Source organism: Diuraphis noxia, unplaced genomic scaffold, assembly GCF_037042655.1.
Source record: "Diuraphis noxia isolate RWA-SAM2 unplaced genomic scaffold, SU_Dnox_SAM2 contig0002, whole genome shotgun sequence".
Classification (NCBI taxonomy): Eukaryota; Metazoa; Arthropoda; class Insecta; order Hemiptera; family Aphididae; genus Diuraphis; species Diuraphis noxia.
The window spans coordinates 42,132,048-42,145,987 of record NW_028301712.1 but is presented as its reverse complement, the minus strand read 5'-3'; the positions used below and the strand labels follow the sequence as shown (position 1 = coordinate 42,145,987).

The 13,940-nt window shown below is 29.3% G+C and overlaps 1 protein-coding gene across 3 annotated transcripts; it reads left to right on the top strand.

Moving 5' to 3' along the window:
* The first annotated feature begins 4,571 nt into the window (after positions 1-4,571).
* LOC107167414 (uncharacterized) lies at positions 4,572-13,591 on the top strand. 3 transcript variants are annotated; one of them, XM_089221289.1, is made up of 18 exons: positions 4,572-4,723; positions 5,426-5,608; positions 6,953-7,186; positions 8,112-8,207; positions 8,730-8,801; positions 8,902-8,994; positions 9,430-9,534; positions 10,375-10,440; positions 10,726-10,815; positions 10,886-10,978; positions 11,202-11,309; positions 11,404-11,511; positions 11,843-11,950; positions 12,044-12,151; positions 12,236-12,295; positions 12,796-12,852; positions 12,961-13,041; positions 13,139-13,591. In XM_089221289.1, the coding sequence occupies exons 1-18, from the start codon at positions 4,703-4,705 to the stop codon at positions 13,271-13,273; spliced, it is 1,818 nt and encodes a 605-aa protein (XP_089077415.1). In that variant the 5' UTR covers positions 4,572-4,702; the 3' UTR covers positions 13,274-13,591. The 3 variants fall into 3 exon arrangements, with proteins under 3 accessions (XP_089077415.1, XP_089077414.1, XP_089077416.1); XM_089221288.1 differs by having other exon boundaries at positions 9,427-9,534; XM_089221290.1 differs by having other exon boundaries at positions 9,427-9,534; positions 12,961-13,046.
* Positions 13,592-13,940: the final 349 nt, after the last annotated feature.

The following is a 13,940-nucleotide window of genomic DNA, read 5'->3' as shown; positions in this document are numbered from 1 at the left end:
CAACAACAATTTTTTAGTAAATATTTACCTATATTATATTATATATAAATGTGAATTTTTTTCAGAACATTAAAAATCCAACTTATAAAGATTTTATTTAAACATTTTTTTTTAAATTATTTTTAAATGTATTAACTAATAATTATGTTTAATTACATTTATTTATAGTATTTATATGAAATATATCCTTTTTTAATGGCTTTTAAGTGCTTTTTTCATTCTCGGTGCATATTTTTAAGTTTATCGGGTCATTTATAAACACATATTTTAGTGATTTTTAGTGCTATATCTAAGTCTCGAACTCTGGTCATCACTCGTTGGCATTAGTATTATTGTTATTAATTTTTAGGATATATTAAATATTTACATCAGCATTTATATTTGTATTTGTATTGGCTTTAGCACTAGTATTTGTTTTTAACTAAGATCCATAGTCTAACAACAAAAACTTCAATTTTAAGTTTAAACTAAATTCAAAATCATTACTATTAATATGTTTCATTGCGCGCCAATTGTGTGTACCTATGTTCTATACATGTTTATTACTCATCTCACCATAAATGAATAACAGCATTACGTTTTCCTCCTTAAAACAAGAACAATTATAAAAAATATTTTTTTATTTATTATTTATTCTATAATGTATGCGATCTGTTATAGTAAAAACAAAATAAACCCAGCTGATGTCTACATGAATATGCATATAAAAACAAGTCATGAGAAGATGAAATGTCAAAGAAACTTCCCAGTAGGAAAAATTGTAAAACAATTATTAGCCATATAACACAAATTTGTTTACGTCATCGTCGCGTTTAATAAAAACTTGTCATATGTTTTTCTGCCATTCAAATAACAGATAAAAAATGCGTATACTGTTGCTTGTGATGCATCATTTTTGACCAGGTACGCCGCAGTTACGAAAAACACTTAACTGATAAGTATATAGATTGTATAGGTCCAATGTATATATATGTAGGTGCAAAAGATACCGTGCAGTAAGCTATGGACAACTACTATTGATTCAAGATGAAAAAAAATTGATTGCATCCAAATATTTAATATAATAAATATTAAATTTGATATAAACATTGAACGATTTTATCGATTGTTAATAGTGATCCCATACATATTAATATTATTTATTGATTGAATAAAATTCAATGACAAATATATTATATAAAATAAATATCTTTACAACTAAACAGAGTTTGTCACTTTCAAGCTAGTGGCTGCGCGGAGATGAGAATTCTAATACATTAATTATCAATACGTCATGCATGAAAAACTATTGAACTAACATTGAACTTTACAAAAAAAGTAATATGGTCCCGATTGACCTAAAGTTGTTCTTAATTAAGAAATATTTATTAACAATGTTTTTTTTTAATCTTGCATTATGACTATGATTATTTTATATTATTGTTATATTACTATATTAGTATTTTTATACTTAAATAGTACGGGTATACTAACAAATAACAAATGAAGATTATTGATAAAACTAAACATATTTTGTTCATTTCATTTTTATTATAATTATTTTATGATAATACCTCCTTATTTATATTTAAGTCTTAAGATTAAACTAAAATGTTCAGTTATATTTAAATGAATATTATACGATTTGGAAAATGTATTAGAAACATTTTTTATAAATAGATAATTGTCAACCTTAGTATAAAGATCACAAGCAGAATAAAAACCATTTTGTGGTAGTATATTTAAGTATTTTATGGATTCTACTATGGATTGTTTAAAATATTTATATTGATATCTCCATAAATAATATATTGTTTACTATTAAAAGTCATAGACGAAGGATATTGATTTATATACAACATAAACAATATAATATAAAATATAGTATAATATAAACTCATTAGTATTATTTAGCGATCTATACGCTGCGTTTAAATGATATAAACATTTGTCCCCAGAAAAAGAAATTTCCAAAAAGCTACATTCCGGTATTACATTTTATATTATAGCTCGTGACTGTACAAATTATTTATGACTATGATTTGGGTTATTCACTGTTCATCATTGTTTAAAAGTTTTTATTTTTATATTGTGAATAATATATAACACCCAATGGCCCATGTTGCCGCGGGTGCTCCCTAAAAAAATAAAAAACAATTTATTTATTTGACGACAAAGAGTAAAAACTATAATGTGTGATTATATTCATGATTAAGTATAAGATTTACACGTGGACTCAGCGGAGACTTCTGAATTCGAGTAAAGCCAGTATATAGTGACATTGTCTTATAACGCCGTTGTACATGAGAGGCCATTGCCCATTTTGTAACAATATTCTTAAAACTGTGAGCGCGTATTTCGAAACCTGTCATACATTATATTATGCTATAAGAGTTTTTATGGATGTAAATTTATGGTTGTGAATGGTTGGAAATGACTTTGGAAGAAAAAATGTTACGTGATTGATGTGTATATTATTGCATATGCAGGTAATCGTAAACAATTCTAATTTCTAGGTATACGCGTAAAGTGGCGTGTTGTACTATATGTTTGCTGAGGGAAGATTTGAACTCATTAGCCACACATTTTATTAAAACGTATATTTCAACCTGAACTGCTCGCTTCGCTATAGCGTCACTGTATCCCATGCTAAATGTATTGTAGATATTTTTATTTATATCCCCTCAAACATTTTTCATACTTTATTAGAATATTAAAAATTTAGATCCTAAAATATTAATTCCATATAGCATGGACTATACGAGAAATCAGCAATTTCTCAGTGCCCCGGGCATAGGTAAGGGGTAGGGGGCCCTCTACCTCCGTTTTTGGGCAACGATGCTCTTTTTCGACGTTCGACCCAATGACACTTTGACGGTAAAAAATCCATGGGCTTGAGAAGTATGAATTACTGACTACGTCTACACGAGCATAATGTACCTAACTATTATAATATTATACAATTTAAATTAGAAAAGTAATTTAGGTCTGTTTAATAATACTAAATTAATTATTAAGTCTCCGCTCAGAATCGTTTTTTGTACCTATGCGAATGTCTTATCATTGAACTCAAATCTAACATATCTATAACAATTAAATATTCGACAAAAATTAATAACTTCTGTCAGTAGTTAATATGTATGTAGTGTTAGTATAGTTTATGTAAATACTGTTAGTGCACGGTTACTCATTTCTAACTTTTTATAGGCAGTTAGTTTTTAAATTCTGAGCTGAACAATTAATGGTTTTACTTATGTGTATTTTATTATTTGTTTATTATCATTAATTTTTTTATATTTCAATATTGTGGTTCGTATTTGGTAGAAAATTTGGTCTACTGCTTCTTTGGAATCAAAAATAAAGGTACATTTTGCTTGGCAACAAAAATACGGAATGTTCCACATCTCCGGTATTTGATGATGAAATCAATTAAGTCTTTCAGTAATTTTCAATAAACATATAAATATTTGAATTTTCGATACATGATATAATTTTTTTAATATTTATACCGATGATGATATGTATTTGTTTAATATTTTGACACCAGGTATTGATTTGTAAAAGTTAAATGCGGCGTGTTTATCAAAATATCGAATTAATAAAATTCTCTTAAAAATATAAATATAATAGAACTTAAGCTTTCTTAAAAATAGATTATGATTCATCTGTCGCATTCGCTTAGAATCGTTTATCGTATAGGTACAATATATTTTTATGGTTTTTATTTTTGATGGCACTTATTTAAGATGTTATAAGTACACATTTTAAAATGTTTTATTGCATTAAATCTTGAGTTCCGCTATTATTATATATGCGTATATTATTAGTTATTGCAATAATATTAAATATATATTTTTAAATAGTTTTGTTACAACTCTAAAGCACAAACATGATTCATTAATCCACTTCAAGTCCAAAACATTTGATGGATATAGGTTAGACTGCAGAGGTTTCAATAAGAATTTGAATCATACTAAAAACAAAAAAAATGTAGATACAGTGCGTTTTATTGCCGTTAATGTAAATCATTACTATAATATACATCCATAAAATTATTCTATAGATAGGTTATAATATTGGTATAATTATATGAGTAGATGTTTAGTGTGGTATATTATATACTAAAACTGCAGCTTTGGTATGTTATAAATTTATAATAATATGATTGTAGAAAATAAGATGGTGTTATGTAAACCCACTATTATTATTATTATTACTGTTATTACAAAATCCTAATTAACGATATACCTATACATTGCGTTTTACTCAAGCCTATTTGTAAAGTGTATATACATATTACATATATATATATATATATATATCGTAGGGAAAACGAGTGTTAATAATGATATTATGATGTGTGATCATAATTTTTTCTCAGATCGAAAAAAATTACGTGGAATCATAACATACCGTGTTTGCGTTGTTCACGTTATGATATTGTATCAATCAGGAAAACGGATGGAACAATTAATCAATATTGTCTAGCCAATATCACCGGTGGTAGGGCACGACTCCGAGGACGTCAGCTCCGGACTTATGGTCATTTCGAAAAACCGACGCGTATAAAAGATGTGCACAAACGTCCGATACGATTGAGTTTGAGTTCCACAGAGTTGCCGAACGATTATCGTTACGCATAGAATAGACGAAGATAGTTCGAATCCTGCGACGTGTGATATACGATATTACTTTAAACAAAATAACTATATACACAACGAAAATGATGCGTCTTTCGTCTGCCGTAAGTTTATATATATTTAAGATGTATTTTCCTGCAGGATACTTATACATAGATACCTACTTATGGTACGGTGCAGGGTATGTATTCGCTAAATCAGTAGTAACTATGTGATCCATGAGCGGCGACGATAACTGGGAGCTTTGGTGATGGGTATTGTCGCAACATATGTTGAAACTAATAACTATACCAACTATATTCACTTTTTGATCGAACGAGGTACTGAAGTCGAAAATCAAAACACTTTTACTGCCCCAAAACTTGATGACAAACGCAAAAAAAACACACACACATCATGGTAAAATCAATACATTCCTCGCTCCGCTCGGAATCTAAAAATTAAGAAATAATCAGAAAATTCTTAAAAATCCCTTAAAAAAAGTTATTCTTTTCAAGTAAGCGTTATATTGAGAGAGTTACTTATATAATTCAAGCTGTATCGAAATATTTTTCAAAATAAACAAAAAATAGATAAATATTAGTATAACAAATGGAATCTAAAATTCTAACCTAGCTATTATATAGTGCATAGGATTAGCACTTAGCAGCTATTCTGCGTGTTTTCCATAAGGATGTTTCGTGGGCCGTGGTCAATTGCGTATACCTATTAAACGACATTCCATCAAACGAAAATAAAATAAAGAAAACCAATTTTGTATCATTAACCACACAATGCTTATTTATATTTGTATTTTTTTTATGTAGATCGCAGTCTTGATGGTCGTGATTGCAGCAGCGTCTGCCGGCATTTATCCGACGACGATGGGCAACAAAGGTGCCTCTGTGGGGCGCTCAAAAACTGGCATAAATCGTGATACTTCTGGTGATACTTACCACATACAGTCGTCTGATGGCCAATATGTATTTGGACACGCCAATGGCGAACAAGTGAGGATTTAAAATAATAATATTATATTATAGTTAAATGAAGTACTTACCTATTTAGACTCTAGAGATTGTTAAATTTTAAATAATACAATTCTCATAACTTATTTAAGAAAATATACGTATAAAGGTGTACCTATAATTTATCGCATCAGTGCAAAACACAAACTTTTGATAAAACGAGTTTGTTCAAATAAAATCGTTAAGTATCTGTTGTGAATTATCTGGTTTAAATATTTATTCATAATATATTTCTAGAGAATTATACCCTCCCCCTCAAATCATATTAACTTCTACCTATTTAAGACTGTCATATCTATATAGTAATTTTAACCTCTGTTATTACTTATTAGTGTAAATTGAATAAAAACTCTCTCCCAGATTCTGTCTATATCTGAGACCTGACATAAGCATAGTATGAGATAGCACCGTTTTTTAGATAGGAAATAAGTATAATTTTGTGGAAATCAATCGAAAACCAACAAGACACATAAATATATGTATAAAAAATTACTTCATATTACGAAATAGTTTTCGAAGATAACCTGTATTTTTGTGTCATCGATGTTAAATATAAACAGATCAATATTTCACCATTTTTGCCATAATTTATATTTAAACAGCTCTTTTTATTAAATATAATTTTTCTTTTTCTTCATCTTTTGGCCCAAAATACTCCTATATTTAAATACTACAGTGGATATATTATATTATATATATATATATATATATTTGAATCTTTTTTTTTTTTTTTATTCATTATTTATTTTAAGACATGGGAACGCGATGATCGAAAAAAAAATGCTTTTGCTCTGTTCTTTAGGATTGATGTTAAACTTATTCTTTTCTAAGAACAAGAACTATCGTATTAAATTTAAAAAGACCATAAGTAAAAATGTACATAAAAAGTTGTTAATTTAAGTTTTACAAATAATAATAAATACGATACTTTAAAAAATAAAAATGATAATCGTCAATAATCACGTCATAATATTGATTTAGTATTGTAACAAGTTTTTCAATATAATTATCAATTACAACGTCGTAGTCGTATTTGTAACTAAAACTTTTAATTATACGAATTTAAATGAATAATTATACAATATATGTATAAATGCGTACACTTGAAGTATAATAATATTCCTCCTTAGTGTTAGTATACCTAGAAATCGCAAATAAAGTCGATCAAACTACATGATAATATGTAGATTATTCTTCCACAACAACAACAGCGCTAAGACTTTGGATCTAAAATATTATGGAATCGGTCGAAGCCGGGACGTGTTTTTGGCGGCAATCGGTTGAAGTCGACCAACAGTGATAACAGCGCGGAAATAATGTTCACAGGGCAGAGCCGAGATGCGCGACAGCGACGGCACGGTGACCGGATATTACAGTTACTCGGACCGCGACGGTCGAGTGGTTCGCGTGGATTACGTGGCGGACAAGGGCGGATACAGAGTGATATCGAACGCCGGCGTGCAGTCCGCTTCGGTGACCGTACAGGCAGATGGCGGTGGTACTCCCGCTGCTGAAAGCGATTTCCGAAAACTGTACTCAGATCTGACCCGCCGCATCAAAGTAAGTGTGAAAGATGACTAGAATTTGGAAGCCGCTGTAGGAGCCAAAGCTGGATACTAATTATAGTTAGATGTTGGTGTAGGTCAAAACTTACATCGAAACGAACTTTCTAACATAACTATAGGTAGTTGGTTTTTATAATTTATAATTATTTTCTCATTAAACACGCTAAATTGAATGCGCAACTAATATAATCTAACGTGTTAAACTCAAAAAGTAACTAATTATTTTTTAACTGTAAAAGCCCAATATTCCAATGCCAAATCGTAAGATGTATAACTACTAAGTTCCGACTGGATAATACCTGATCAATAATTAATATTTATTATTTTATATTTTATAATAAAGGATACATTACTTCTTAATATATTGTTTCTAATAATTTTTTTTTAATTTTTGCAATGCACGATATAAACCGTGGCTACATATTATGTAAATAGTTAGTAAGTGCCTAACTTAATTATATCCAAATATTCACCTAATACATAATTTGAACAAAAGAGGTTTTTAAATTTATATTTTAAATTAAACGAAATGACTAATTTCTAACTTTTTCAGACACTAACTTATATTCTAACCTAATAAGTTATTATTTTTATAGTAAATTATAGTAAACTAACTGTAACAAGTTGAAAAAATTGACCGATTTGCACAGCTTTAATTCAGGTCCTATATGATTAAAGCCCATTGCAGCTATATGTAAAAATTAATAAACAATTAAAACTTAATCTTATGGTAACTTCTAGGGAAGCATATGGAGGATATGGTATAGACCGGGGGCTCTCAAACTTATTTTTCGCGGACCACTAGTATATTATCAATAAGTCTGTACTGGTGGTACGCACTACGCACACCACAGTTTGAGAACCTCTGGTATAAACAGTTTTTGTTCACCTCGCATATTAACATATTTATACCCTTACAGAACACAGTCGTGCAACGAGGTCAAAAAGTGATGGATCCCATTGATTTAGGTCAACAACCAGTCGTCGTGGATCCGATTTTGTACCCTACCGAAGAGGTAAGTGCGTATTTTAACAGTTATAATATATAATAATACCCACGTGGTGACTGGTAAACGGAACGATTAGGTTTTGTGGATTTCCGAATTCTTATCGTGCAATGTAACTGCTTAGTTTAATATACTTACGCTTCCAATTGCAATAATTTAATTTTGTTTAAACGCTGTCAATAATAATCGTTACAGTTGAATTATGATTTTAAAAACTATTCGTTTTGCTTGTTTGGTTTTGAATCGTTTGCGATTCAGCTCAATTGTCGACTGTCTTTAAGTCTAAATCGTTAAATTATGATAGATTGCATTATTTATCCACCGAAATACTCAAATTTCATATTTTTTTTTTTTTTGCTGTGAATAGCGGGCAACTCCATTGTGTGATTTTCTTTTCACTATTCATTGGTAGTTTGTTTGTTATTTTTATAATGTATTCAGCATAATATGTACTACGTAAGATAAGAATTTAAGCAATTGCAAACAACAAATATAATTGTATTTATGTAAATGTATTACTCATTATTATAGACAAAACATGAAGAAAAAAACCATTTCCCGGATTGGAATCAAGTGAAAATGTCTACCACCCGAAAGCCAACGGTGAGTAAATTAAACTGCAATTCAAATTACTCTGGAGAAATTGTATATCTAGACAAACGAAAATAAAACTTTAACGTTTATTTATTTTGTTACCAATCAGGATGGAATTGAACATGGTGAAGGACAACAACAACAACAATTAACTGCAGATCCTAATGTGGATAGTGTAAAGATTACAACTCAAAAATCAAATGTAAATATCAACATGTATCTATAATATAATAGTGTTGGCGTATAATAGTAACGATGCTATAAATTATTTTTATAAATAAATAAGCTTTAAATTTAAAAGTACGTATATTATTCTAAAAAATACGTGATTTGGAATTTTACGTTAGTATTAAATTGTTCAAATATATATAGATAGATATAATGTAATAATTGAGCTATTAATTATATTTTACATAGATCTTGATATTAGAAAACTATAAAATAATAAGTAAATTATCTAATATAACTAATTTACCATGGTAATTATGTCGTTTTATTGCAAAGAGTAAAATTACTAAGAGGTAAGGCTCCAAAAATAGTCTCGCATATGGAATAATATATAGATTATGTTCTCTGACATAATAGTTTTTGTAATTTAATTAAGTAATGCAATTTAACTTTTACTATTTTTAAGCAGATTAAGGGAAATGATAACGATGGCCAAGAATCTATTGATGATTTGAAGAGTAGAATGATCACTACAGAAATGCCTTCAGTACCATTAGCTCCGATTCAGACTCAAGTAATAGCAATAATCTCATTTCATCTTATCTTTAGTTTTTAATTTAAATTTTTAAATTTGTTTGTTTTTCGGCTGGGTCCAAATTTTTTACTGACAATTAAAGTTACCATTTTACCAATTACCATGGAAACAAAATAAAAACAATGTAACTCCATAGTAGCAAATGGCCTAGATGCCGAGGCTTTTATTAATAAAAAAAAAAAAATTAAAAGCAATGGCCAATGATATAATATGACGTTATAATTTAGCGTTGATATAGGTTCTCCTTATAGCTACCGATGATTTATGTGATATTATGTTACCCTAGTAACCTCATTGATACATTTTTTTTTAAATCATGATTTTAAATATATATGTAAAAAATTTAATGTTTTTCCACGCAGTGAAGAAAATATTAAGTAATACGCTACGTTTTCTTTTTAACTAAGATTTTTCTCAGAAAAACTTAGGAACATTTTTAAGTGCTGTTTATGAATACCTGTAATTTATACTTATAGCAGCTATAAGCTAGAATAGTTCTAAGATTTATTTTTACATAATCTTTGTATTAGGTACACAGTAGTACAATATATATACAAATAGAACATATTATGTATATTAATACATTAGGATTTATAGGTATATTAATGATTCATTGTCATTGAATACAATATAAGTCGAAAGAAGACTATCGAAGACTATCGAAGACAATTGTGTTGTTTTTAATGATTTATTAATAAAAACCTTGATTAAATTAAATCATCAGATAATGTGATAAATAAATAAGAATAAGAATAAAAACAAACGATTTATTAAACTTTATGTAGACATGATTTAACAGTACATGCAATACTTGTCTAGGTTTCCACAAAAGGAGATCATAAGGGAAGATATTCTGATACAGTAACCCACGAAGATCATGCCAAGGTAAGCTCGAAAATTGTGTACAGTATTGTATAGTTTAGCCGTATATGTAGGTTATTACTTATTCTTTTGTATTAATTATTATTATTATTATTTATCGGCATTAGATGTTATCTTTACAAGTCAATTTTAAATGGTAATTTATTATTGCAAAAGTAAGTATTGTATGATGATGTTTTATTTTTTACTTCCAAAACATGTTACTTTGAACGTATAGCACGTTGTATTGATTATATAATTATATGACTCACATAGTTTAGTATTAATTGTGTTAATCTATGTTATTAGGAAATTACGACTGAAGTCGGAAATCCTACATTCGGTGCAGAATCTACCGTAATCGATGACACAGAAAATAATTCATCAGTCACACAACCCGTAATATTTTTTTATCACTTTCTATTTGTATAATTAGTAATTACTATTAAAAAATATATTTTTAAACCAGATATCAACTATAAGCAACATTCAAACAACGGTATCATATTATGACGGGCCTGGAGAAACCACTGAAAGTAACAACAACCAACTAGCTTTCCAGGTATGAATTATTAATGAATTATTGTAATATTTAATGCACAAAATTTTTGTGACAAAAACAATACAAGCTGTAACATAGGTGGGTGTTGCTATAAAATAGTTATAATGTATGCACTTGAAATTTATCGATTAATCGATAGGTAATCGATGCGTTTTGTTAGGTTATGAAATTATTATTTAAAACTATTGAAAAAAATTTTATAGCTATATTTTCACAATTTTAGACAACAATCTCTGGTATAAAACAATTTGATGAATATTCAACAGCGGTGATTTCAGAAAGTGCGACGGAGAATTATCAAATCATTAAAGAGAACGAGAACAAAATTAAGGTGCCTAACTGAATCAAATTCAAAGATTCGCTGACAATAATATAGGAACCTAGTTCAAAGCATCGAAATGTATAATATGCTTTTCTTTATATAGATTCCATCTGAAACGGATGAGTTGGTGACCATCAAACCACTACAGGATGATGAATCATTTGAAAATGTACAGACTACAGTTGAACCAAGCCGTCAAACCGACGTCCAAGTATGTATTATGTATTTGTTTCAAAAATTTACTGACCTTGGTATGTTCATAGTTGCAACTCTTATAAAAACAAATGACCAATAATTCTAATAAATTGAAGTATGCTTTATTCTGTTATTAAAGTAGATTATTTGCTTTTTTAATCAACGATTTTGTTTATCAAATAAGTACTCACAAAAAAAATGACGTGTAATAAAATATTTAGGTCTCGGTGAATAAATGTTCTGTCTGCTAAAAATAAAAGGGGGTGGGTAAAGTGGGAATTAGGCCTTTGTTAATATAAGTGTTTCGATTGTAAAATATTCTAAGAGTGTTCAATTTTAATTTATAGACCACTGGCGTAACGCCCAGCGTCGATTACACGACGATCGAAACGGTAAACAGAAATCCTGTGTTAGTCAGTACGCCGTTGTATGAATCTGAGATAACTACATCTCAGGTAGGTGCTAAATACACGTAATATTATCACGATTAGTATTGAACAATAACTATGTACAATATTGAATTAATTGTAAAACGCGTGTGTCAAAAGACCAGTGGTAGGGTCGGTGACACGGAAACCGCAACTGTAGTCGATGCAGCAGGCATTCAGTACGTGACGGAACAGAACAATAATAACGAAGACCGTCCCGAGTTTAGAGTAAGCAATTTAATTTTTTTTCTTTAAACCACTTGTTCGCTGGCGTTCAGTAATTTTTTGACCATTGTTTTTTTTATGACGCAGACTCTAGAACCCACAGAATCGATCCGGACTACCATCAGACCTGACTTAGGAAATTCTCAGGTAAGTCGTATTCCTATTATATAATAACGGTGCAGTGGGAATGTATCAGACACAAAGCCATACTATGAAACAATTGAAAAATATTTTAATATTTAATATTAAGGATTTAGTGTATTTTCTTAGTAAATATTTTGATAGAAAACAGAATTCGATAAAGAATTGTCTTCATCGTAAGCAGTACCTATCTATAACCATATAATGTTATATATAACCACTATGGTGAACTAGTGACTATAGTAGACATTTCGATTTCAGAACATCATGCATGCCTAGGAATGTCCTAACCATCATGTGTATAATATCCATGATAGTTTCAGGATTTTTAAATGTTACAGTGTAACAGTTACACCCCTTCCTCTGCAACACTTTACACACACTAGTTATTATAATATGAAGTTTTCACCTACTCATTGTTGTGCTTTGGCGGATAATAGTATATAGTAACATATTTCTGCGCGGTAAAAATTTGATTGACATTTATTCTTTTTTTCTATGTGAAGCAAGAGCAAGAGATAATTTGGCCAGAAATCCCACAAGAGCCAGTGCCTCAAGTCTTGGTAAACAACAAACATAATAATAATATATTACCGTTAATAGTCGACAGACAACAATAATCATTTACGCATATTTAATCATTTAACAATTTATAACATTATTTTATATAGGTACCTCTGGATCCATATCCTGTCGAAGATCTGCGACCGAAAAATTCTGGTGTCAAGACACGGCCAAACGATTCGAGACCGGTAAGGTAATCGATTGAGACTGTTATAAAAATTAATAATACTTGATAACTGAATAGATTATTTGATATACCTAAATATGATTTTTTATTTTTTGTAGGTCAAAGATTACAAATCCAACCAGTTGAAGTCAACGGTCGACGTCTCAGAAACTGAAACAACGACTCTGATAATAAGTAGCGACGAAGAAAACGGAACCATGTTCAACTTTCCTAAGTATTATCTCATTGGCTAGCGATGGACGTCTGCACAGATAATAATAAATAAATAATAACTAATTACATTATTCATACGAATATTGCGTTCATTAGACTTGTTTTAATATTTAATCACACGCAGCTTAGCTTTACGTTTAAGCACATTCATGCTAATCGTAATAAAAAATTGTATAACATAATATTATGTATACTCAAATTGAAATAAATGTATTTCAATATTAATTATTATTAAATTACTGTAGTCGGTACATCGTATAAAGTGTAATACAATATATTTTGATATTCTAAACGATTATATGCTTATGGAACGAATAAACGAAATATTATGTTTGTTACATCGTTGTTATAATTTAAGTTTCTGTTTTTTTCTAAACAATTATAATTTATTGTTTGCATCGTTGTGGGGAATTTAATTAGACAATTTCTACGTGAAACGGAGAAGTGCGATTAATTTTTTTGGTTTCACATTGATGGCTGCTGTCAACACGAGACAAATGTGTTTCTCGACAAAAACGAAACGAATGCGCTTTCTAGAAATTAGTCGTATAAGTTATTAAATGAACCAGCTTCACGTGAAACCACAAAATACTGTTAGATTTTATCTAACGCTGTTAAAATGTAACATAAATAATTTACAATAACAGTCGAACAATCACTGCAACATAGGGCAGGACACGTAAACGG